Source organism: Eurosta solidaginis, chromosome 5 (genome assembly GCF_040869045.1).
Source record: "Eurosta solidaginis isolate ZX-2024a chromosome 5, ASM4086904v1, whole genome shotgun sequence".
NCBI classification, from domain to species: Eukaryota; Metazoa; Arthropoda; class Insecta; order Diptera; family Tephritidae; genus Eurosta; species Eurosta solidaginis.
In genome coordinates, this window is record NC_090323.1 from 247782779 (window position 1) to 247808661 (window position 25883).

The 25883-nt window shown below is 37.4% G+C and overlaps 1 protein-coding gene across 1 annotated transcript in view; it reads left to right on the top strand.

Annotated features, from left to right (window-relative positions):
- The first annotated feature begins 7755 nt into the window (after positions 1–7755).
- The window catches only part of LOC137254395 (ovochymase-2-like), a 52396-nt gene continuing 34268 nt past the window's right edge, over positions 7756–25883 (top strand). The window contains exons 1-8 of the mRNA XM_067792024.1: positions 7756–8027; positions 8091–8269; positions 9345–9543; positions 11044–11416; positions 11489–11564; positions 14435–14528; positions 14621–14919; positions 15004–15140. Of these exons, the coding sequence (XP_067648125.1) occupies positions 7940–8027; positions 8091–8269; positions 9345–9543; positions 11044–11416; positions 11489–11564; positions 14435–14528; positions 14621–14919; positions 15004–15140 (1445 nt within the window). The 5' untranslated portion in view covers positions 7756–7939. The remainder of the gene's footprint in view (positions 8028–8090; positions 8270–9344; positions 9544–11043; positions 11417–11488; positions 11565–14434; positions 14529–14620; positions 14920–15003; positions 15141–25883) is intronic.

Below are 25883 nucleotides of genomic sequence, written 5' to 3' on the forward strand. Positions count from 1 at the left end.
AATTGATAATAAAAATAATCCCTAATCATATTTATCGATTTAAATATTCTTAATCGCCTGATAAGTAGTCAATTGACTTAAAACAATAAAATGAGTAAAAGTAATCTGATGATAAAAAATTATTCGATTGTTTTTATTACGGTTTATTTAGTCAGTTAACTCAAAATAACCAAATAAATAAAAATCTGAACCTTCCCTACGTTCTTTGACCATAGTTAATTTTTTGATTGTCCGCCCAATTAGATTGTTTTAACATGTTGCTAAAAAAATCAATTAAAAATAATTTGAAAAAGGTCAATTCTTGACTTTAATTATTTGATTACTTTTAATTGCTCGACTAAAATAACTTAAAAGTAACTAAAATGAAGAACTTATTGCTTGACTACTGAATTATTTGACTTATAACAATGAAGTAAGTAAAAATAATCTGATAATAAACAAGTAAGGAAGACTAAGTTCGGGTGTAGCCGAACATAACGTACTCAGCTGAGAGCTATGGAGACAAAATAAGGGAAAATCACCATGCAGGAAAATGAACCTAGGGTAACCCTGGAATGTGTTTGTATGACATGCGTATCAAATGGAAGGTATTAAATAGTATTTTAAGAGGGAGTGGGCCATAGTTCTATAGGTGTACACCATTTAGGGATATCGCCATAAAGGTGGACCAGGCCTGACTCTAGAATTTGTTTGTACGATATGGGTATCAAATGAAAGGTGTTAATGAGTATTTTAAAAGGGGTGGGCTTAGTTCTATAGGTGGACGCCTTTTCGAGACACCGCCATAAAGGTGGACCAGGAGCGACTCTAGAATTTGTTTGTACGATATGGGTATCAAATGAAAGGTGTTAATGAGTATTTTAAAAGGGAGTGGGCCTTAGTTCTATAGGTAGACGCCTTTTCGAGATATCGCCGTAAAGGTGGACCAGGGGTGACTCTAGAATTGGTTTGTACGATATGGGTATTAAATGAAAGGTATTTTAAAAGGGCGTGGGCCTTAGTTCTATAGGTGCACGCCTTTTCGAGATATCGCCATAAAGGTGGACTCTATAATCTGTTTGTACTATATGGGTATTAAATGAAAGGTGGACGCCTTTTCGAGATATCGCCATAAAGGTGGACCACGGGTGACTCTAGAATTTGTTTGTATGATATGGGTATCAAATTAAAGGTGTTAATGAGTATTTTAAAAGGGCGTGGGCCTTAGTTCTATAGGTGGACGCATTTTGGAGATATCGCCATAAAGGTGGACCACGGATGACTCTAGAATTTGTTTGTACGATATGAATATCAAATGAAAGGTGTTAATGAATATTTTAAAAGGGAGTGGGACTTAGTTCTATAGGTGGAAGCCTTTTCGAGATATCGTTATAAAGGTGGACCAGGGGTGACTCTATAATGTGTTTGTACGATATGGGTATCAAATTAGTGAGGGTTTTAAAAAAGTGTGGCGGTAGTTGTATATGTGAAGGCGTTTTCGAGATTTTGACCAAAATGTGCACCAGTTTGACCCAGAACATCATCTGTCGGGTACCGCTAATTTATTTATATCTGTAATACCACGTACAGTATTCCTACCAAGATTCTAAGGGCTTTTGATTTCGCCTTGCAGAACTTTTTCATTTCATTCTACTTAATATGGTAGGTGTCACACCCATTTTACAAAGTTTTTTTCTAAAGTTATATTTTGCGTCAATAAACCAATCCAATTACCATGTTTCATCCCTTTTTTCGTATTTGGTATAGAATTATGGCATTTTTTTCATTTTTCGTAATTTTCGATATCGAAAAAGTGGGCGTGGTCATAGTCGGATTTCGGCCATTTTTTATACCAGTACAAAGTGAGTTCAGATAAGTACGTGAACTAAGTTTAGTAAAGATATATCGATTTTTACTCAAGTTATCGTGTTAAGGGCCGAGCGGAAGGACATACGGTCGACGGTCTATAAAACCGGGCGTGGCTTCAACCGATTTCGCTCTATTTCACAGAAAACAGTTATTGTCATAGAATCTATGTCCCTACCAAATTTCACGAGGATTGGTAAATTTTTGTTCGACTTATGGCATTAAAAGTATTCTAGACGAATTAAATGAAAAAGGGCGGAGCCACGCCCATTTTGAAATTTTCTTTTATTTTTGTGTTTTGTTGCACCATATCATTACTGGAGTTGAATGTTGGTATAATTTACTTATATACTGTAAAGATATAACATTTTTTGTTAAAATTTGATTTAAAAAAAATTTTTTTTCTAAAAGTGGGCGTGGTCGTTCTCCGATTTTGCTAATTTGTATTAAGCATACATATAGTAATAGGAGTAACGTTACTGCCAAATTTCATCATGATATCTTCAACGACTGCCAAATTACAGCTTGCAAAACTTTTAAATTACCTTCTTATAAAAGTGGGCGGTGCCACGCCCATTGTCCAAAATTTTAGTAATTTTCTATTTTGCGTCACAAGTTCAACTCACCTTCCAAGTTTCATCGCTTTATCCGTCTTTGGTAATGAATAATCGCACTTTCTCTGTTTTTCGAAATTTTCGATATTGAAAAAGTGGGCGTGGTTATAGTCCGATATCGTTAATTTTAAATAGCGATCTGAGATGAGTGCTAATGAATCTACATACCAAATTTCATCAAGATACCTTAAAATTTACTCAAGTTATCGTGTTAACGGACAGACGGACGGACGGACGGACATGGCTCAATAAAATTTTTTTTCGATGCTGATGATTTTGATATATGGAAGTCTTTATCTATCTCGATTCCTTTATACCTGTACAACCAACCGTTATCCAATCAAAGTTAATATACCCTGTGAGCTCCGCTCAACTGAGTATAAAAATTATTGGAGTATTTTTAATTACCTGTTAATTAAGTCAGTTAACTTAAAACAACCAAATAACGAAGAATCTGCACATAAAACACGTTCTTCTAATAAATTTAATTTTTGATTGGCCTAGTAGGGCCACTGCTTTATCATGCAGGTGAAAAAATCAATTAAAAATAGTCTGTTGGTAGTAAATTCTAGCTTAATTTTGTATATTTGATTATATTAAGTTGTCAAACTACTTAATTATATAGTTAAAAATTCACAAAACAGGTAAAATTTATCTGATGTCAAAAACATTATTTGATAAATTTACTGAATGTTCTGTCATATAACTAAAACATCTACATAACTAAAAATCTGATTATAAGTTTATTCTATATAAAAATATTTGTTTATTACAGTTGGCCAATTATTCGATTAAATGGCTAAGAATAATTAAATAACTAAAAGAAAAATTGTTCGAGTACGTTAAATAATTAACGAGTAAATAATCATCGACAAATAATAACCAAAATAACTAAAATTATCCTGATAATATAACGATCGTTTGGCTACATTTAATTATTTGATTATTCTTAATTTGTATTTTATTATGTCCCGTCTAAATAATCGTATACAAAAATACAATCAAAAAATTTAAAGTACTCATAGTAAAAAAGGATTTAGTTAGACTATTTAGTTATGTAGCTAAAATCATTTAAATAACTATAGAAATCTGATTTTTATATCATTTAATTAAAGGCAATCGAATAAATAAAAATATTCCGATGACCTTACATAATCCGGTAGTAAAAATATTGGACTATATGTATTATAATTCATTATTTGATTATTTTGAACAAAGCTTATTTTTATGAGTTTTAAGCGGTGATTACCCTTATTTCTTTAAATATATGAAAACATTTATTTGAAGCAATTTATAATTTATTTAATAATTTGGAAAAAATTTAAGCAGCGTGACATCAGGACGGACACTTCAACCATCGTAGGAGTACGGGTTCAACTCCCACTCCCGGGAGAAAAGGCTTTGAAGAGATTTACAAGGTATAATCGGATCAGCTGTCGCCTTGTCCGTCCTGATGTCACGTTGTTTAAATTTTTCCAAAATTATTAAATAAAGCTTATTTTTATTATCTGATTGATTTTTATTTGTTGATAATTTTTTGCTTGCATGTTTACTGCTGTATTCAATTTAAATTAAAATTTTTAAGAACTAATGAGCTTAACACCGGTAAATAATAATTGTTATTCAATTATACATTTTTTAATCAATTGGAAAAAACTGAAAAGAAGGAAACTGGAATATTGCGATGGTACCCTTTCAAAAACCGCCACGTCATTATTGTCAGACAATTTCGTAATGTTATTTTCCAATATTTTTCACCGAGGATCGAGGCACGGTTAACCCGGTGAAAATCACAGTCGCCTAACCATTGTGCTACTGTGTTGTATTTGCGTTCTTTGCAAATTTCAGTTTTACCCCGTTTCCACGCGCTCGCACAATTTGAAACATTTTCGCTTTATGTTAATTTGTACAGGGTGCGATTTTTGTTATTGTTATTGTACCACTCTTGTAATATATTGTAACGAATTTACGGAACTTTCTCTTATTTGCAACCTTCTACTAATGCTCGAATCACTAAACTGTTGAATAAATAACTCCAATATTGAATAATGCAAAAATGGACTACTTGGAAATAACACTTATATTTCGCAACTGCTAGCTTGCTTAAATAAAACTGATTCTCGTGCCTCTACTGTTGCTGCCTTTATACTGTCTGGTTTCCTCGTTGCATACTTCTAGGCTTTTCTATTCTAGAATTTACTAGTTATCAGCTATAAAATCACCAGCCACAACTACGTTTATAGCTTCTCATATGCGCGTGTATATGTGAGTAATACTTGCACAAATGATTGCCTTCTTTTGTGAGCATCTCAGATAAGATATATGCATGTGTTTGTGCGTCGGTTCTCCGCTGCTCGTATGGACATATAGGTAGACAGAATGATAAATTTAATGATGTGCATACAAGTCACTGCTTAGCATCGGCTTAGAGATGATAGTATCCCTTAGTGTTGCTAATATTCGTCACAATATTTAAACTCGGACTGGGGCTTCTTTGAATAATGCAATAAGTTTTGGCGGCAATGCCTTAATAAAATTAAATCAATTAAATTAAAACAATTTAAAATCATTAAAAATGCACCAGGCAATATTGAAAACTTATATAAATGTATTCGTTTTAAATCCATATCACTTAATAAAACGAAAAAACTGTTAACCTGCAAAATATTGACGCAGTGATTTGTTACCATCGCTTTCTCTCCCAGTGACTGCAAATTTTTTTTTATTTAAAAATTTCTAATCTCTCTAATCAAAAGTTTTCATTGTAATAAAAGTATTTAGTAGCTAAAATTATAATCTATAATTTCTAATTGAAAAAAGTTTTCTCTTGCTCTGTCTACTTCTTCCTCTCTCTCTCTCTCTCTCTCTCTCTCTTTCTCACTCTTCCTCGTTCTTTCACCAAACCAAACAGTTATCATATTTGTAACTTAAATAGTTTTATTTACATATATTTAGGCAATTACAACAACTAACAATTTTTACATGGCACTCAAGTTTAAAACTGCTTTTTTATTATTATTATTAATCAATAGGTTATAACATTCACGCTAGCGCTTACCTAATTGAGGAGATTTTATATATGATTTTCTAGATTTCTAGGAGAACTTCTAGTTTTATGTTGTTGTCACCTGTTGTAATAACAACAATAAAAGCAAAATAATTTCTATTCATATTTAGAGAAAAATCTGCTTTATCTAATCGATTAGTGCGCTACAGTCAGCATTTTTATTTATAATAAAACTGCAAGTGGGTTTTTATTAGAGCAATAAGTCTCGGTTTTTCAGCAGTTAGTTAACATTAATCTAAACTTAGTTTGCTTAAACTTTAGTCATATTAAAACTTCGGTTAAACTACAGACCAGTTTTTCAGCCACCCACTGTTTAATACCGCCTCTGGGTTAGGCTGCCTTGTATGACAACACTGTCTTTTCATTATCTAGATAATTTTTAGATCTGGCAACAGTTGATTTTTGTTTACGTATTCATAGTCATTACTGCGTGGCGGAATCAGGAATAGGTGGCCGCCTTGAATCAGCTGAGTGGTACTGTTTTAATATGGTTTGACACTTCAATTTTGATAATTCTAACAAAATACATGGAACTTTTACTTATGTTTGTAGGTATTTCACCGTGCTGTCTCATTACTGAGAGAAAAAAACGCTGTGATCAAATAACTAAAACATATAAATTAAAATATAGCTTTTTATTTACTAATTCTTTTATCTCAGCATTACTGAATGTAAAAATGTTGTAACTTTTGAGTGAATGCAATTCAAACAGTTGCTATGTAAACTAGTGTGTAACCCTGCCAAAGCGGAAGCTTAAGCTCAGTTTAACCTTCAGTTAAAGTTGACAGAAATATTTCATAATTAGTTTATGCGTTAGTTTAGCTGACAAACTGAGTTGAATTTGTAGCGAAAAATCAGGTCTAAGGCCCGGTTTTCAGTACAAGTTCAACTCAGTTTGTCAGTTAAACTACGCTTAAATTTATTCTGCAGTTTCTCAGTCTACTTTAACTAAAGTTTAGCTAAGCTTAAGCGGACGATATGGCAGGGTTAAACTCCAGCTAACCTATCAGTTATTAGCGTTCGTTCGAAATGACGTCGAATATACCCAACAAGCATTTGGGCTTGTGTACCATTACAGTTCATGTTGATAACCAGGTATTCTTCTAAAATCTCAAGAGTTGTTTCGGCAGCAGCAAAAGAGGGAATTTTTTATAAAGCAAAAAATACCATTACTTAAGTTGAACAAATTTAATTCCCAGCTTGTGGTTCTCTAACTGGACTCAGATGTAAGATTCCATACTACAGTATTTTCACGAAAATAAAATATATATAATTTATTTTTGATTAATTACTCTTCATTACTGATATCAACCAGGTGTTTATTTCTCACAGTAAACAGCTATTGGTTTTGGTGGTACCACCTTGGAGATTTTTTTTCAACTCCACCTAAACTCGATATCCAACTTATAGTAGTTTGATAATGATCATAATATTCGATATCAACTCGAGAACACTAAATCTGATAAAATTTCTCAAAGGTTGGATAGTGATTGGAGAATGATGTTGTATATCAACTCAATAAATAAAAAAAAAAAATAACTATCTGGTTTAAAAATAATAAAATAATGGTATTGGATATCATCTTCGGAACTAGATATACATACATCTCGCTGGAGAAATATTTTTTTAAAGGTTTGTTGGGTAAACAAAATCCAACTGTTGCCGTATCTACAAATAATATATATAATAAAAAGTCAATGTTGCCGCACAAAAAAGCTTACCCCAAACGCGGCCTTAAACACTGACTGAAAAATTGCTCAGAAGTTTAACTGGAGTTTAAATTTGATTAGAGTTTTAGCAAACTTAGTTTAAGCTTAGCTTAACCAACTACTGAAAAACCGGGTCTAAATCAACAATGTTTTGAGTCTTTGGTCATTAAAAATAGATCAAAACTGTCGCATATTAATTCATCCTGGATTTATATTAAACTAGTAAGAAGTAAATCTATTAGTAAAGGGCACATACGACTTTACGTAGCGCCCTTTACGAATTTGATTGCTGATATCGGATCACTACAACTGCAAAACAATCAAAAGTTCAGCTAACAATTTTTTTTAATGCATTTGAATTCGTGCAGATGCGCTGAGAGCAGAACAATACGGTGATGCACAATCTAGTGGGTTTTTTTTTATTCATAGGAAATTTACAATAACAAGATTCTTTTTTTTCACACTAAATCTAATCTAAAAAGTACTCAGAGTATACAATTACACTGAGTGAGTCTAGTTAAAATAATGTAATTAGTGTTTAGTATAGCTCCGGTTTTTCGCAAGCTCAGTACTCAGTACGACTGATGACGGTTGCGGTTCAGTAAAGCGTCAAATATTTTGTGGGAAATTGTTTTAAACTTTTTTTTATTAAGTACAAAAGCGCTCACGCAGTACGGAAAAACGATCAAACTCAAATATATTAAATGTGGACCTTAAAAAATGCATTAGTTTTTGTATGTTTTGTTGTAGTCACCGATACAACAATGCAACGTTTGATGCCATCTCAACAAGGTAGAACAAAAATATTTTATTATATATTAATAATGATTTTTTATTTCCATTTGTCATATTTAGTGCCGTCAAATAATGCTTGTCAAACCCCACTTGGCGATTGGGGTATGTGCGTATCATTGAAGCATTGTCAGGAAGTGTTGAGGCTATACGAGCAACTCTCTGTAAATCAAGCGACACGCTACTCAAAGGCCTTACGCAATATTTGTTATAATCGTGTAACAGCTGATAATTATCCGATCGTAAGTTTTGAATTGAGATGTTAAGGATCGCAAATAACTGCTATTGTTTGAAATCTGATCAAAAAAAAATCATATGGAGCACCATTAGGTTAGGTTAGGATGAATTGGCCAGTCCATAATAGTCTCACATAGACAAAATGATTTCACAGTGCTACCAGAAGTTTGTTTAACGACAGAAGTGAAAAACCCTATCAAAAATAACTCCGTCCTCTTGACGAAGAAAAATAAATGTAAGCCGCAATAACCTCCGAAGAGATTTTAGGCCGAGCTTCTCTACCAATTTGCGTGGTGCTCCTTTTAATTTTTCCTACAAATTGGCGGACGGGACCTATTTGGTTTATGCCGACTCCGAACGGCATCTGCAAGGCAGATGAGTTTTAACTGAGATCTTTTCATGACAGAAATACACTCGCCAAGGGGCCAAACACTGCCGAGGGGCGACCGAGCTTAGAAAAATGTTCTTCTAATTGAAAAACCTTGTTTCTAAAATTTTGCTGTTGCTGTGCCTCAGGATCTTCGGTGTGGTAAGCGGAGCACGCTACCCCCACACCACGGCGGCCGCTCTTGAAAAATACTAGAGGCTTTCTAGGACTTATGCGGTTTGCTGCTTATAGATCAGATAACTGTGCCACTGCTAATAGCTAGAGTCCTACCCTGGCGAGCGCAGAGCACGAGTACAAAATGAGCTCGATCGGTTTCTCCTTGACACTGCACGTCCTACATCTGCTATTATTAAGTACGGCTTACTTGAAAGCATGCGATGCCAGAAGGCAGAGTCCAGTTAGAATCCTTGTCTAATATAATCTATTTTCCACTACTTCCATTTAAAAGTATAACAGTCATCTGACAGCTTGTGTGCAGAATGTCATACAGTACCACGGGTTTTTTTTTCAGAGATTCCGTAAAATAATAGCCATTTTACTTGCTAACTGAAAAGCTAAAAAGAAATAAGTTATTTGCAGAACAAAAAAACAAACAAAATAAATTTTTTTTTTAAAACCAACATTTATGATAAATCTAAAAACTGTTACGATCCCTGTAATATTGATATGTAAGTTAAATAATTATTCTCCAGCTTTGTTGCACACGTCCGAACTTTGAAGATCCCAATCAGGATGATAATAATAATCCAACGCCAGCGAATACCACATCAGTGCCTCCAGCAGTAACAACAACATTAGCAAATAATGAAGACCGTATTACATCGGGTGGTACGAATACGCCACCGGAAACATGTCGCGTACCAGGCGATGGCAGCGACGGCACCTGTAAACGTGAGTATGCTCTCTCGTATTCTCAGTCACTTATGTTTCACGCGCTCTTTTCCATTTGCTTTATCTCATGCTCATATCTTTTTCTTTTCACATTCCCGCACACTCTCGTATTCTCATCCTCTTTTTTTTGCATTTCCTTCACTCTCCTTTATATTACCAATCCTCGGTAGGTTATATTTTGGCTGGCGAGAAACAAATAGCACTGGTTACCCTGCTTTTTGGCAAATGGTGTCTTCCTCCAACTGCCCCTACCAACTTCCACCTGCGAGTTGGGGGCTCAGAATATAGGCGTGGCAGGCACGTCAGGCGTAAATGGCGTTCCACAATCCCGGGTACCCTATCCGGAGTAAAGTGCGTCACTCAAAAGACAGCAAGCTGTGATTCGTGTAACTCTTGGGAGTCCAACCATGGCAACATGAGGAACAGGAACCCAAGAATAACCTGTATATACCTGTATACAGATTTAATTCTTCTGTTCGGGGGAACGGACCTTTAGGGAAATATGCAATGAGATTTCACGTTCATGAGAGTTATGTATAAGCTAACAACAAAGTTATCTTTTGGGGTTGTGCCACCTGGGGAAAGCAGTCTCGATAGGTGTGAAAAGAAGTGTTTGGCGGAGCCTGAATACAGATTCCATGGGGTCGGTGATTACTTTAAATATATCCCATGTGTTTTAGAGCACCGCGAGGTAAGGCAGAAATCGGCAGGTATTCGCATAAAATCTTGCATTTTTAATGCCCCTGCCAACGCAGTGGCGGGCTTCTCCTTCGTTTGCATCCAATTATATGCCCCAAAAGGAATACTTTCCAGGTCAGAGCGTCTTCGAGCATTAGTAAAATATGACCCAGCTCTTCTCCTTTACACTCTTATTTGTTGCACTGCGTAAAACTTTTACAGCTAATCATTAAACCTTCTTCGATATACATATCACTAAACCTCTTTCGATGTAACAGGACCATAAACGTCGTCCATTGTTACGAGCCATAAACCAGGACCGGTATGCTGTTCATCTAGACTTTACTACTCAATCCAATTCCTGGGCTGACATTGCTTCCGATGTTAATCTTGGTTCATGAGTAGACGAGTCTTACATAATTGCGGATTTATTTAAGTCACAGTGACATTACTGCCAATGCGAGATTTTGGGGGTTTTGCTATCGTGAGTCTTCTCCAAGATTTGGTTTGAAATATCAGATAGAGCTTTATATGTAATATAAAGTGGACTGATTCCGCGGTGATTGGAGAGGTTTACGGAATTGGCTTTCTTGCGAACTTAAGGGAAAGCACACTTAGATTTGAATAGAGAGTCGAGACGCCGCGGTTTTCGTATGACTGTAATATAAGCCTTCGCCTTCATAAGACATTCTACCAGCCGGTGATTGGTATTTCAATGGCACTATCTGATTAACATACCTCTCTGCTTAATTTTCTCTATCCTTATCATTTCTCATTTTACAACTTCTTATCAGATTTTTGATCTCTCTATCTTAATTTTAGCTTTACAAAATTGCGACGAATTAATTGCACGCGCTCGACAAAATCCCACCGATAACGAATTTCGTAAGCAATTGCAATTATCGAATGCTATTTGTTTAAGCATTGGCACGAATATCTGCTGTCCGGTGCGAAAAAAGTCCGTAGCTCGTTCAAACAACGTCGAATGGCATTTACCCACTGAAGATGAGGGATGTGGACTAACGAACTATTCAGGCGTAAAAGTTGTGGGCGGTGGCGATAGTAGCATTGGCGCTTGGCCGTGGATGGCACTAATCGGTTATGATCGCTATAGTTTGTCGCCCTTTCGTTGTGGTGGTTCATTGATAACGGCACGTCATGTACTAACTGCAGCTCATTGCATATTGCGTGATTTGTGAGTAATATGTGTGGATTGAAAGAGAGGAAATGGAATTTTGATTGATAATACGAAATTTCGACTTTTCAGATCTTTTGTGCGCTTGGGAGAATATGATTTGAGTACCGAAACTGAAACGAAGCATGTGGATATCGATGTGGTTAAGGTATGTGTATGAGTATTATATTATTACGAGCCGAACCCGTGCGCATCTTCCGCAACCAACATAAAAATCTCTTATCAAATATCAACAGAAATCAGCTGTTCTATCAATCAATTAAAACTTACAGCTTGCGCTGCCATCTGGCGTATGGTAGCAACTGCCGGTAATGCAGTGCAAATAATCACAATAGTGCCATAGTGCAAATAGATTCGTTTATTTTTAACGAATTATTTTAATAAAATATAGCTAACCAAAAGCAATACGACCAAAATTGCCCAAAGCTCGCTAATATCCCGAATCTCCAACTTTACAAACAAAACTTTATTTATAGATTTGGATTCCAAATAAGAGCGAAAAAGGGACCCGTACATAAAAACCGCAATTAGAAATAATATATTTGAATTTTATTAGGCCTCGATGGACTTCAACCTTTATTTCCATTGTGCTTGACCTCGTAATTTGTTACTGTATGTGCGACCTTTTAATGTATATAAGTATCTTTTTTGCCTTTTTACTACATATCACGAGGGGATTAAGAGTCCCGCCACCTATAAGATGGGAGCGTCTATCCTTTGCAGAGCGACGAATTCGCAAAGAATGTAAACCGGCATTTCATTCTCAAGCTCATAATTGCGACGGATGTGTGCATCGGATAGATTTAACTTACTTAAGTGTTATCGTAGAATACAGTGCCCCGTATAATACCCAGTGAGAGCTCGTAGGTCCTTCCTGCTTACCAACGATTTGGCCTGCCTGGGCATTAAATCTAGTAATCTTAGCTGCCTTGTTTCCCATTTACTTATGGTTTCTCTAGTGTGTGCCGCTAAAGCACTTTTCTGCCAGTTCATTACCTTTATGTCTCTGATGCCGGGGAGCCCATCTTAAAAAAATGTCCCAGAACATTTAGGACCCCAATGCGTGCACAGTTGAAAGTAGCATCACAAACAGTTACCACTACACGCGTATACACTGTAAAATCTATCGGAAAAAGTCACTTCCCTTATAGTGATGAAACCCTGCACTCTCCATAGCCTTTCTGGTTGGTGAATTATGTTATCAACCATTTTTGGTCTCTCAGGAGACTGAGATCGAATGCAACTTAAGATTCGTACCTTGCCTGTTTTCAAGGCACTGATGCAGCTGCCGTCATTGTACGGGGCCAGGCAACTGAATAAATCCACGTTCATACTTTTTTATGGGTCAATGACCCACCAATTATTTGGACTGGTTGGGCATCATGCCGATTTTGCGTCCGCTTGCACTTCCATCAACTACCAGCAACCTAGTCTACTACTGGTCCTCTCCATATAACGACAAATAAAAAAATTACTTTGCGAAGAGTATTTGAATGTCCGACTCAAATACCAGCAATAAAGTAACGAGTGTTTGCATTAAAAAGGAAATATGACCTAATCGGGTCAGGATTGGCCAAGCGCTACCACATCCTTTGAACATGACCATCTCAGAGAGGAGTGATGGCTCTTTTTCCGATCACACGAAATCACAGGAAAACAGCAAAAGATGAAGAAACTGGCTACCTATGGCTTTCTTCGAAAAAAAAAAAAAAAAATGCACAGATCTAAATTGAGACGGAAGCTGGGCAGTTTTATTGAACACGAATGTTCCTGGCTGCATCCATACCAAAACAAACTATCACACCTCCAAATGGTAAAATGGAATATCCAGTCTTTCGAATCATTAAAATAATTTCTGGGACCAATGGAATCTTTACTGCGAAACTAAAAATTGCATATGACATTTTTTGTCCAATTCTTGCGGAAATATATAAGACTTATAAAAAGCCGAATGCCTCCTGCCAGCTTTTTATCCTTTCTCATCAAAAGTTTAGGGACTCTCCTGGATGAGCACACAATATTATAGAAGTAATTTGATCACTTACAACATCTCCAGTGCTCAGCACAAATTTTCGAAAAGAAAGTCCGCGGAACCTCCGGAAGGGTTGTGCCTTGAAAGACTTCACTTTAACGTAGCGCGCTGATGTAATATCCAATATAGAAGCTATATCGTTGCGATGCTACGATGCCTCTGCATCGATGTGATGACTTTGCGCCGTGCTCGTTGACTCGTCAATGCCGGTGTCGCGCCGATGACTACCTGACCGTGTGCTAACGTTGCTCCGACTATGCGTCATTGAATAACAGTTAACGAACCGGGGTTTAGGCGTTATTGAATATTGCAGTTTCACCGGTTGATTCACGGTTCCAGTCTCGGTGAAACCTTTGGTAACATTACAAAGATCATGATTACGTTGGCGGTTTTCGAAATGGTTCCATCGCAATATGCCAGTAAATGTTTCTTTATTTTCAGTTTCTCTTAGAAAACATAATAATTGAAATACAATTATTATAAGCCGGTGTTAAGCTCATGAATTCTTAAATATAAGTATAAACTGAACAGACCATTAAACAAACAAACGTTATTGAAATTTGTTTGTACAAGGGCTGGTGCCTTACGTGCTATTTCCGTGAACTATTCTTCTACAAGTTGAGCTGCCTACTCGGAATACGATATCCTGCTTGGCGTTTTTTTTGTGCACTTAACAAGCTATCTCCTATCACATTGTCAGTAGTCAATAGTCCAGTAGAATGGAGGGTTAATTTTTTTCCTCTGTTCCATGGACCTTCCATTTGTGTAACTATGTGACATTTTGATAACATCTGGATGCTGTGCTCGTTGATGTTGAACATCTTCACTTTTCCACATCTGATGCAAAGAATCAGATATTAGTCTTAAGCTACTACATTGTGCCCAGTCTGCCTTAGCAATGCCACTGTGTCTGGTTCTTTCCTTCCTGTTTGAGTTTATGTTTACTTTCAGCTCAGGTATTTACACATTCAACTTCCTTTTTGCAGTCTGCGCGGCATCCAGATTTTGGTGAGAGAGATCGTCGCTATGACATTGCAATATTATATCTCGAAAAAAATGTGGAGTTCACAGGTAAGCCATGTATGTACTCGTACACGTTTTGTCAGAATGCTTAAAACCCATATCAAACAGCCACCATTATATACGCATCCTTTCCCCTTTTCCTACTACAGATTTAATATGCCCAATTTGCCTGCCGATGTCAGCACATTTACGTAATAAATCATATGTAGGCTATACTCCTTTTGTTGCCGGTTGGGGAAAAGTCACAGAAGGTGGACGCGCATCAAATATTTTGCAAGAGCTACAAATCCCGGTGGTTGAAAATCGTGTATGTCGACAAACTTATGAGGCCAATAAAAGGCTGGTGTCCAATCAACAATTTGATGATACGGTCGTATGCGCTGGTGATTTAAATGGTGGACGTGATACGTGTGGTGGTGACTCCGGTGGACCACTTATGGTGGCAGAGGTAAGTGAAATGGATAAAGAAAATGTGTGCTTAGATGTGCTACTAAATTCATTTTCTCTCTCGCATGGATTTTGTATATTAAAGCCCTATAAAGGTGTTACACGTTTCTATGAGCTCGGTGTTGTTTCATATGGCATTGGCTGTGGTCGCATCGGTGTACCAGGTGTCTATACAAATGTACAGAAATATATAAATTGGATATTGGAGAAATTAGCAGAGACGTAGTATTCGTGTTGTTATACCTCGTATTAACTTAATACTTTCACGATATGACAATGAACAGGGTCTGTGGTCCTAATTAAGCCAAACACAGCGCTTGTATTGGAGCCATTAGTATAAGAACATACATTTTAAGAAAACAAAATACATTTAATATATTTTTTATTTTTATATGAATTTAAGCTCGATATATTTAAAAAATATTTGCTTAAGACTCATAGCCAAATTCAAAATAAAAAGAAATATTTAAAATAACTGTGTTTTACGTGTAACGCACTAGGCGTACCTAGAAGGTTTAGTTGGCATGAGCGCAATCAGAGACGAAAACCAAAAATCAAGGAGAGTAATCGAAAAGCAAGAGAAAAACTCAGGGAGTGCACATGAGCCAACACCAGAACTTTGTGTTGTTGGCTCAGGTAATGAGCTGGTATTAAATGCCCATCACGATCTATGGCATTCAAACTTGCAGGCGGACAGCAGGGATGAGATGTTGGCGGATCAAATAGAAGAAATGACGTTCTACACAATAAACGGAGACGCCCCCACTCGTATGGTAGGATCCTATCACAGTTCGCCAGATATATCAATTGTGAGCGCAGGACTCGTAAACTGTGTCAACTGGCAGCCGATGGTAATATTCACATCTGACCATCTGCCTATACTTATTTCGATTGAGCGACCCGCCGACTTCATTGACACCGAAAACCGCACTTTCATAAACTTTAAAAAGGGAAAGTGGGATGAGTACAAATCCTTTACAGACACTCCCTTTGCTGCCCTCCCTATCCCGACTGAATCCGCCTCGGCTCGTTTTATTCCCGTTAGAAGAATTCCCGAAATCCGGCCCCATTTTCCGGCGGAGGCCGCAAATTTATCGAGAGAACGTGACCTTATAAGACAGTTCGATCCCGGCGAACCCCAAATAGGGGATATAAACCAACGCATCAGATTGCTTGTGGATGAACACAAGCGGGCGAAATGGGAGGAGCATTTAAGGGATTGTTATTTCTCTGCCAGTGTGGGTAAGCTTGGGTCCACCGTAAAATCCCTATCGAATCCGTCTAATCGCAGTTACAAAATTTCCATCGTCTTTGGCGATAAAGTGCTGTCGGTTATACGGTTGACAAAGTTAGATGACGGGCCAACAGACGCGCACATAAACATAAATTCAGCGCGTCCCCAATTACCATCACCGCCAAAGAGGTTGAGGATGCCATCGGTCATGCTAAACCATTTAAAGCAGTCGGCCCAGACGGCATAGCCATGCCGATGCTTAAAAGCCTAGGGAAAGAGGGTTTCAAATATGTAGCGCATGTCTTCAACCTGTACCTTTCCACCTTTGTCATCCCCGAAAAATGGAAAATGGCCGAGGTGGTCCCGCTATTAAAGCCTGGGAAACTACCTAACATAGGAGATTCTTATCACCCGATATCCCTCCTATCGCCAGTAGCCAAGACACTTAAAGCCATTCCGCTCCCCTACTTTAAAGCAAATTTGCAACTAGCCTAGCATGGGTTTAGAAAACTACATTGCACAACCACCGCGCTAAATGCCATTAGCACCCAGATAAATTGCGGTTTAAATCATAACCCCTACCATAGGACAGTACTCGTTGCGTTGGACCTGCCAAAAGCCTTTGATACGGTCAACCATGGCATGTTACTGCAAGACCTTTAAGGGTCTACCCTTCCCCCCATTCTTAAAAGGTGGACCGCAAATTATCTGGGTGCAGGAAAGCATCGGTGCAATTCAGGAACGCAACATCCAAACCAAAAAGAATTAAACAAGGGGTGCCACAGGGTGGTGTCCTATCCTCAGTTTTTTTAACTTCTACATATTAAAGCTACCTAAGCCACCAGAAGGAGTCACTATCGTTTCCTACGCCGATGACTGCACTATAATGGCCACAGGCCCAGGCCCACAGATCGATGAGCTTTGCAACAAAATAAACTGCTACCTCCCTCGCCTCGCGAAACCTGACATTATCACCGACTAAATCATCGGCGACCTTATTTACAACATGGACCTCCCAAATATCGACCATTTTGATCATCCACGTCGATGGCACTACGGAACCGACTGTCTTACATCCAAAAATCTTGGGTGTGACGTTTGATCAGGATCTACATTTTGGTGAGCATTCGGCCGCAATTGTACCGAAAATCCAGAGCCGCAATAAAATACTCAAATCTCTTGCTGGCAGTACTTGGGGTAAATATAAAGAAACGCTCATTACCACTTACAAAGCACTTGGCCAGCAACGCAAAAAATCAGGGATTAGACATAAACCATAAACTTGGACAAATACTGGGGGAGTGAGTATTAGAAAAACTAAGGGAGCAGACATAAACCAAGAGAAAAACACAGGGAGTAGACACATACCAGAACAAAAATAATACATAAACCAAGACAATAGCTCAGGTAGCTCTCACGGACCATGAAAAAACTCAGGAATTAGACATTAACCAAGACAAAAACTCAGCGAGTAAACATAAATAAATAAATTAATACAAATAGAGGTGGCCATAAATGAAGATAAAAACTCAGGACGTGGACATAAACCTAAACAAAATTGGAGGGAGTGAGTTTTAATGAAGACAGAAACTCAGAGAGTAGACACAGACCAAGGCAAACAGTCAGGATAAAGACACAAACCAAAACAAAAGCTCATGGAGTAGACATTAGCCAAGGCAAAACATCAGGAAGTGTACGTAAACGGTCTACTAAATTCAGGCAGTAGACAAAAACCAAAACAAAGTCTCAGAGAGTATATATAAACCAAGACAGAAACTCAGGTTGTGGACATACTTCAAGACATAATCTCACAAAAGGTACATAAACAAAGACAAAAACCCATGAAGTAAATAAAACCCCGGACAAAAACTCAGAGAGTGAGCATAAATCAAATCAACAATCAAGAGAATATAAATTAATTAAACCATGCAACAAATTCAGAGAATAAGGAAAAAAAGGTGAGGAGAAAGTGACAAGAGCTTGAAGTTGAATTTCTTCCTAAGAAGTAAATGAAAATATTGTTACGAATATTAGCAAAACTAAGGAGTTCTGCCAGCTCTAAGCCGATCTAAGCAGTGACGTGAATGCACATCAATAATTCAATCATTATGTATCTACATAAACGAATCAATAATTGCGTCTACACATATGTACACATTCCGACGAGCAACATTTACATACAAGGTAGCGAGAGATGAGATGTCACACACCGATGAATTTACTTATACGCTTATGTGTGTGCGGGAGACTGTAAACTACAAACACATGCATATACCTTATCTGAGTTGTCACAAGAGAGAGCAATAATTTGTGCACGTAGTTGTGGCTGGCGATTTTGTAGCCGAAACAACTAGTAACTTCTGGAAATCGAAGAGCCTAGAAGTATGCAGCGTAAACTATAAAAGCGATGCAGGCGAGTAAGAAGTAATTCAGTTTGATTTGAGTTGTCAAGCAGTTTGATTAAGACGATATCTAGCGAGCAATAGCAGTGTTATTTTGTATAGTAGAGTTTCATTGAGCTATCAATCAGTGTGGTTATTAATCAAGCTATTCGTTGCACAGTTTGTTATTGTGAAGTACTTTAATAAAGGCCATTTTGCATTATTACAAATTGGAGTTATTTATTCAACAGTTTAGTGATTCGAACTTAGCAGAGGATTGCAAATAAGAGGATTTACAAGCAAATTCGTTACAATTGGTGTACCACCCTTCTAATCCGTGGTTTCCCAGTGGTTCCAGTTGGGATACCATATACGTCTTCTGTTCTTCTAGTTGAGATGACATATACTTTTTCTGTTCTTCTAGTTGAGATGCCAGTTGCGACGACATTGATGCTACTGTCGATGTTTGTGCAGATATTGCAGCCAATATCATGTTCAAGTCTGTGCTCGTAACTGTCTGCGATGTTTCGTTTTTCTCTTCAATTTTTGTTGTTGTTTCGTCCCCATCAGGATAAAAGACAAACTCGTCCACATCAATTCCTTGCGACTCCATTACCTCTCGTAGCCGTGCTTGAAGTTCGATCTTATTGCCGGTTGTATTTAATCCACGGTTCTCCAACTCCTTTTTCAGTTGCTGGATCTTCAATTCACTGAACTTTGCCATGTCCAAGTTGTATTCCCAATCTTCGGAATTTATTCAACAATTCCTCTTCTGACACCAATTGTAACGAATTTGCTTGTAAATCCTCTTATTTGCAATCCTCTGCTAAGTTCGAATCACTAAACTGTTGAATAAATAACTCCAATTTGTAATAATGCAAAATGGCCTTTATTAAAGTACTTCACAATAACAAACTGTGCAACGAATAGCTTGATTAATAACCACACTGATTGATAGCTCAATGAAACTCTACTATACAAAATAACACTGCTATTGCTCGCTAGATATCGTCTTAATCAAACTGCTTGACAACTCAAATCAAACTGAATTACTTCTTACTCGCCTGCATCGCTTTTATAGTTTACGCTGCATACTTCTAGGCTCTTCGATTTCCAGAAGTTACTAGTTGTTTCGGCTACAAAATCGCCAGCCACAACTACGTGCACAAATTATTGCTCTCTCTTGTGACAACTCAGATAAGGTATATGCATGTGTTTGTAGTTTACAGTCTCCCGCACACACATAAGCGTATAAGTAAATTCATCGGTGTGTGACATCTCATCTCTCGCTGCCTTGTATGTAAATGTTGCTCGTCGGAATGTGTACATATGTGTAGACGCAATTATTGATTCGTTTATGTAGATACATAATGATTGAATTATTGATGTGCATTCACGTCACTGCTTAGATCGGCTTAGAGCTGGCAGCACTCCTTAGTTTTGCTAATATTCGTAACAATATGATCAAGTTTTGCGAGAAGGTGGGATTCTCAGTCTAAACTAATGGATCCCAAATATACTGCGTTGTTAAGGAAGAAGTTTGCTCCGATCAACTAAACATCACATTTTTCAACTGGCTTCCGAAGTCTGCTAATATCATTCAAGTGGACGTGCTATGTATGAATGGTTCGCGAACTGATTTGAAAGTTCAATAGATGGGCGATATGTATATTCTCAGATAGACAGGCAGCCTTAAAGGCACTGAATTCTGCCCAAGAAGCCGTAAGCAAGTTCGAGAGGCTAATACACGCATTGGCTAACTCCACAGCTGTCGCCCCTATCTAGTTCCAGAACTAGCAGCTCACAAGGGGGTGAAATTTGAACAAAGTGGTCATAAATCGATCCCAAGGGGATTAGATTAGTTTAGGATTAACACGTGGTGAGGTTTACCTGTCGTAAGAGGTGAATTATATCCTAACATATTGTGGCGAATGTTGACATCGCTAGGCTGTTAGGAAATAAAGGAACAACAACAATAAAGCAAGCTGCCACTCTTGTGTACATGAACAAATCAATCATCATTTAAACACATACATTAAGCTGGGTCGATTTAAAAACCTATATCGCGCGATTTTTCGATAGGTTTTGGGCTCAGAAAAAAAGTTCCACTAAGCATACCCAGAAAAATAATTTTCGAGCCTGCAAAATTTGAGTTTTTTGACTTTTTTTCCTTTGATCTTTAAGGTTTTTTTCATGACCTACTTAAAAAATTTTCATTTGATTTTGACATTTTCGTGTATACCCTGTTCGACTCAAAATTGTCCGCTAAAAACTTTGGCGATAACAGTTTTTTGAAAAAAAAAGTATTTTTTGGGTTTTGAGTGTTTTGGTGAAAAAATTTATTTTTTCGCCATTTTTTTTAAGGGTTTCTTCAGAAACGTCAAAAAGTGTTGCCGATGAAAACGAATTTGTCCATAGTTCCTATCCCACTTAAAATTATGCGATAAAAACGTTGGCATTAACAGTTAAAAAAAGTTTATTTTTTTTTGGTTTTTGGGACTTGTTTTGGTCGAAATCGATTTTTTTTCATTTTCAAGGCACCAAATCATTTTCTATGTATATGTTTCCGTTAGACCCCCCAATAAGTATACCAAAATGATCAGGGGACGAGCTAAGTTGATTTAGCCATGTCCGTCTGGCCGTCCGTTCGTCCGTTTGTTTGAACGCAAACTAGTCCCACAGTTTTTGCGATATCTTGATGAAATTGGTAAGCAGACATATTTTGATGGGGGATTTGACATTTGTCGGAATCGACCGGATCGGACCACTATAGCATATACCTCCCATACAATCGATTGTTCAATAAGAGGTTTTTCGCCATTTATGCCCCATTTCTGCCTCATTTATTATCGTATAATTTTAAGTGGGATAGGAACTATGAGACAAATTCGTTTTCATCGGCAACACATTTTCGCCAAAACACTCCTCAAAACCAAAAAAAAATTTTTTTTTCAAAAAACTGTTATCGCCAAAGTTTTTAGCGGACACTTTTGAGTCGGACAGGGTATACATTAAAATTTTAAAATCTAGTGAAAATTTTTTAAGTAGGTCATGAGAAAAACCTTAAAAATCAAAGAAAAAAGAGTAAAAAAAACTCAAATTTTGCAGGCTCGAAAATTATTTTTTTGGGTATGCTTAGTGGAACTTTTTTTTTCTGAGCCCAAAACCTATCGAAAAATCGATGGCGCGATATGGGTTAACTTTCGTCAATGCAAATCAACCCATCTTAACATACATACGGGACAACTAAGAGATAACTCACACACAGCTGTAGCCATCAGCCGAAGTTGTTACTCACACATGCACACGCATATATGTAGCACAATTACCAAGCAGGAGATACAGCAGTTCTAGAAGGCGAACTTCTAGACCGAGCAGTGGGAGTACATTGCTTTCTCATTGAGTACCGCTGTGGGCACCTTAGCTCTCCAACAAGCTCCGAAAAACAAGTGATATGATAGCGAATACTGCGTTGCCAAAAGCAGAATCCTACCCATACAGTGCACGATGTATGAGAGCGCCTTCGCGGCATAATAATGGTGATGGCGAGGAAACATTTCCCCGAGCTAGCGAGTGAGATGACGAGCCAGATATTCCTATCTCTGACGGAAATGAATGTTCGGAGACCCGGCTGTGACGAATTGCGAAAAGGCAAACTTTTCACTGGTCTGCCCAAGCACGGAGGCATAGAGTTGATGGACTCCTATGCAAAATATGTTCAGACGAGCTAAAGCCTTGAGATTGAAATTTAATTGTGCTTCGCCTAATCTACAGAAAATGTGTTTCCCTCGTTTTTTTTTGCTTTCGGTACAAGTTCGGGCTAATATCTCGATTTCCTTCAGCCTTCGGATTTGGTTTGAGCCTAGTTTCGATTCTGGTTTCTTTGCCGTTTTATATACAGTCTCAATTCCGGTATAGGTTCGGTTTCGGTATGTATTCCGTTCCGGTGTCAATCTCATTTCGGTTCTGTAATCGATTCTAGTTTGGGTTCCGATTAAGGCCCAGGTTTGTGTTAAGGTTCAGCTTTGTTCTCGGCCCGTTGGGGTTCTGTCTCGGCTCTTGAGTCCGTCCCAATTCGTTTCCCTGTTCCTTTCCAATTTGGGTTCTGTATTCTTGGTATGGGCTTATTTTTTTCAGTCTTATGTCAGTCCGGTCTTGGCGCGGTATTACTTTCGGGGTTGAGGTGCCGGTTTCTGTATCGACGTGGTTTCGGTATAATGTATTCAAATTCCGGTTATGGTTCCGTATTTGAGTTCGGTCCCTCTATCGGATCGTTTTCAGTTCCGTACGCGGCCCCGGCTTAGGTCACATTTTCTGACCCGGTTTCGGTTTCGGTTCCCGTTTCTATTCCTATTTTAGTTTCGGTAGCAGTTTCTTAGCCTAGTTGCTGTCTCGTATTTGGCTTCGAGGTGGTGTTGATTTCGGCCCCGATTTAGGTCTACTTTCGGTTTTGGTTTTTGATCCGGTTCCGCTCAAGGTTTTGATTCAGCTTCGGTTTTGGTGGTGTTGCCGGTCCGGTTTCGGTTCCAATTTGGTTGCACTATTGGTTTCAGTTTAGGGTCGGGTATTGGTACAATTTTTTTTGGTTTCGGTTCGAGTTTGGGCGCGGTTTTTTTGCTTTTGGATCGAGTTTCGGTTTTATTTCCGGCTTAGGTCCAGTTTTTTTCAGTTTCAGTTTCGGTTCGGTTTCCTTTTTTGAGTGTAAATTGTTTGATATGTTTAATTCAAGGTCACAATGATTTCCCATATTTGTAATTTCTGGTAATATTGAATACTTAATGTAATCATAGACTGTGAGTCTTTGTCAACTTTTAAAAATCGATGGCGTGTCATTAACACTCTTTTGGCTTAAATTACGGTTGAAGTCATATTTGTTGGTAAATCATCAATGAATGATCATTAAATCGCACTATGAATTTAAAGTGGTTAAATACACTAACTTGAATTCATTATCAAGAGCAAGTTTATGTATGTCCACACGTATATATAGTACAGAATTGCTCCTTCCGTAAACATGCACACTAAATGAGTCATTCCATGCAATACCAAGCAATGCAATTTTTGTTTCAAAGGTTTTGTACAATTCAATACAACACATTAGTCGTTTTTTACATGTAATATACATCTACATTTGCGGGTAAAAAACGCTTATCCTCACTTAGATAATGCTTAGAGGACCCATCTAGCGGCACTGGTTACACGACTAGCTACAGAACAGAACGGGTTGTACCTATACCTGAATCGCTTGCGGTGAATAGTGGATAAAAATATAGAGGTAGTGTAGAGGTAAAACATAGACACACATTTCAGTTGCATCTGAGTATAATGCGTACAAAGAATTTTGAAGAACAAAGATGTTGCATGAGCGCAAAATAGTGTGAAGCAACCTTCACAAAACTCTAGTAGGTCACATTCACCACTCACCATAGTAGAATATTTTAAACTACCACTGTGTATTTATTATTTAACAATTTTTTTTACATTTTTTATTCAGCTAATATGTATATGTTCAGAATTCAAATTTTTACTCTCTAAAACTCACCTTTATATTTTTCCTTCTCATGAATAATTTTGTAATTTCTATGTCAAAATTTAAAATTCAAAGTTTAGCAAGAATAAGTCTTTATATAAGGAGATATTTTTTGCTGATTTTTGTCCATTTATATAATGGAAGCGCTTAATATTTGTATACTCAGCTGAGCAGAGCTCACAGAGTATATCAACTTTGTTCGCATAACGGTACCCTGTAACGGCATACACTAATCGAGATAGAAATAGACTTCTATATATCAAAATGATCTGGGCGAAAAAAGAAATTTATTTAGCCATGTCCGTCCGCCCGTAAACACGATAACTTAAGTAAATTTTGAGGTATCTTTATGAAATTTGGTGTGTAGGTTCCTGGGCACTCATCTCAGATTGCTGTTTAAAATGGACGAAATCGGACTATAACCACGCCCACTGTTTCGACATCGACAATTTCGAAAAACTGAAAAAGTGCGATAATTCATTACCAAAGACTGATAAAGCGATGAAACTTGGTAGGCGGCTTGGACTTATGACGCGGAATAGAAAACTAGTAAAATTTCGGACAATGGGCGTGTCACCGCCCACTTTTAAAAGAAGGTAATTTAAAAGTTTTGCAAGAAAAATATTAAAAGTCAAATTTTAACAAAAAATTGAATAACTTTACAGTATAAAAGTAAATTATGTCAACATTCAACTCCAGTAATGATATGGTGCAACAAAATACAAAAATAAAAGAAAATTTCAAAATGGGCGTGGCTTCGCCCTTTTTCATTTAATTAGTCTAGAATACTTTTAATGCCATAAGTCAAACATATATTTACCAATCCTTGTGAAATTTGGCATAGCTTCTATGACAATATGTTTTCTGCGAAAATGGGCGAAATCGGTTGAAGCCCCTCCCAGTTTTTATACACAGTCCGCCGTCTGTCCTTCCGCTCGGCCGTTAACATGATAACTTGAGCAAAAATCGATATATCTTTACTAAACTTAGTTAACGTACTTACCTGAACTCACTTTATGTTGGTATTAAAAATGGGCGAAATCCGACTATGACCACGCCCACTTTTTGATGTCGAAAATTTCGAAAAATGAAAAAAATTGTTATAATTCTATACCAAATATGAAAAAAGGGATGAAAAGCGGTGATTGGATTGTTTTTTTGACGCAAAATGTACAAAACTTTAGAAAAAACTTTGTAAAATGGGTGTGACACCTACAATATTAAGTAGAAGAAAATGAAAAAATTCTGCAGGGCGAAATCAAAAGCGCTTGGAATCATGGCAGGAATACTGTTCGTGGTATGATATATGTAAAAAAATTAGCGGTAGCCGACAGAAGATTTTCTGGGTCACCCTACTCCACATTTTGGTCGCCTTCACATATACAACTTAGGGCTCCTCCCTTTTCAAATACTCATTAACACCTTTCGTTTGATACCCATATCGTACAAAAAAATTCTATAGTCACCCCTGGCCCACCTTTATGGCGATATCCCGAAATGGCGTCCACCTATAGAACTATGGCCCACTCCCTTTTAAAATACTCTTGAATACCTTCCATTTGATACCCATGTCATACAAACACATTCCAGGGTTACCATAGGTTCATTTTCCTACATGGCTATTTTCCCTTATTTTGTTTCCAAAGCTCTCAGCTGAGTATGTAATGTTCGGTTTAACACGAACTTCCTTACATGTTTTCTTTTATTTTTATTTTCTCCTTTTCTTATATTTTCTCGGTGTCTTAACCTATCTGTTAAGCTTTACGCTTGTAGCTCAATGAGAATTTATATAAAAATCAATCCCAAAATTCCCTCCGTTC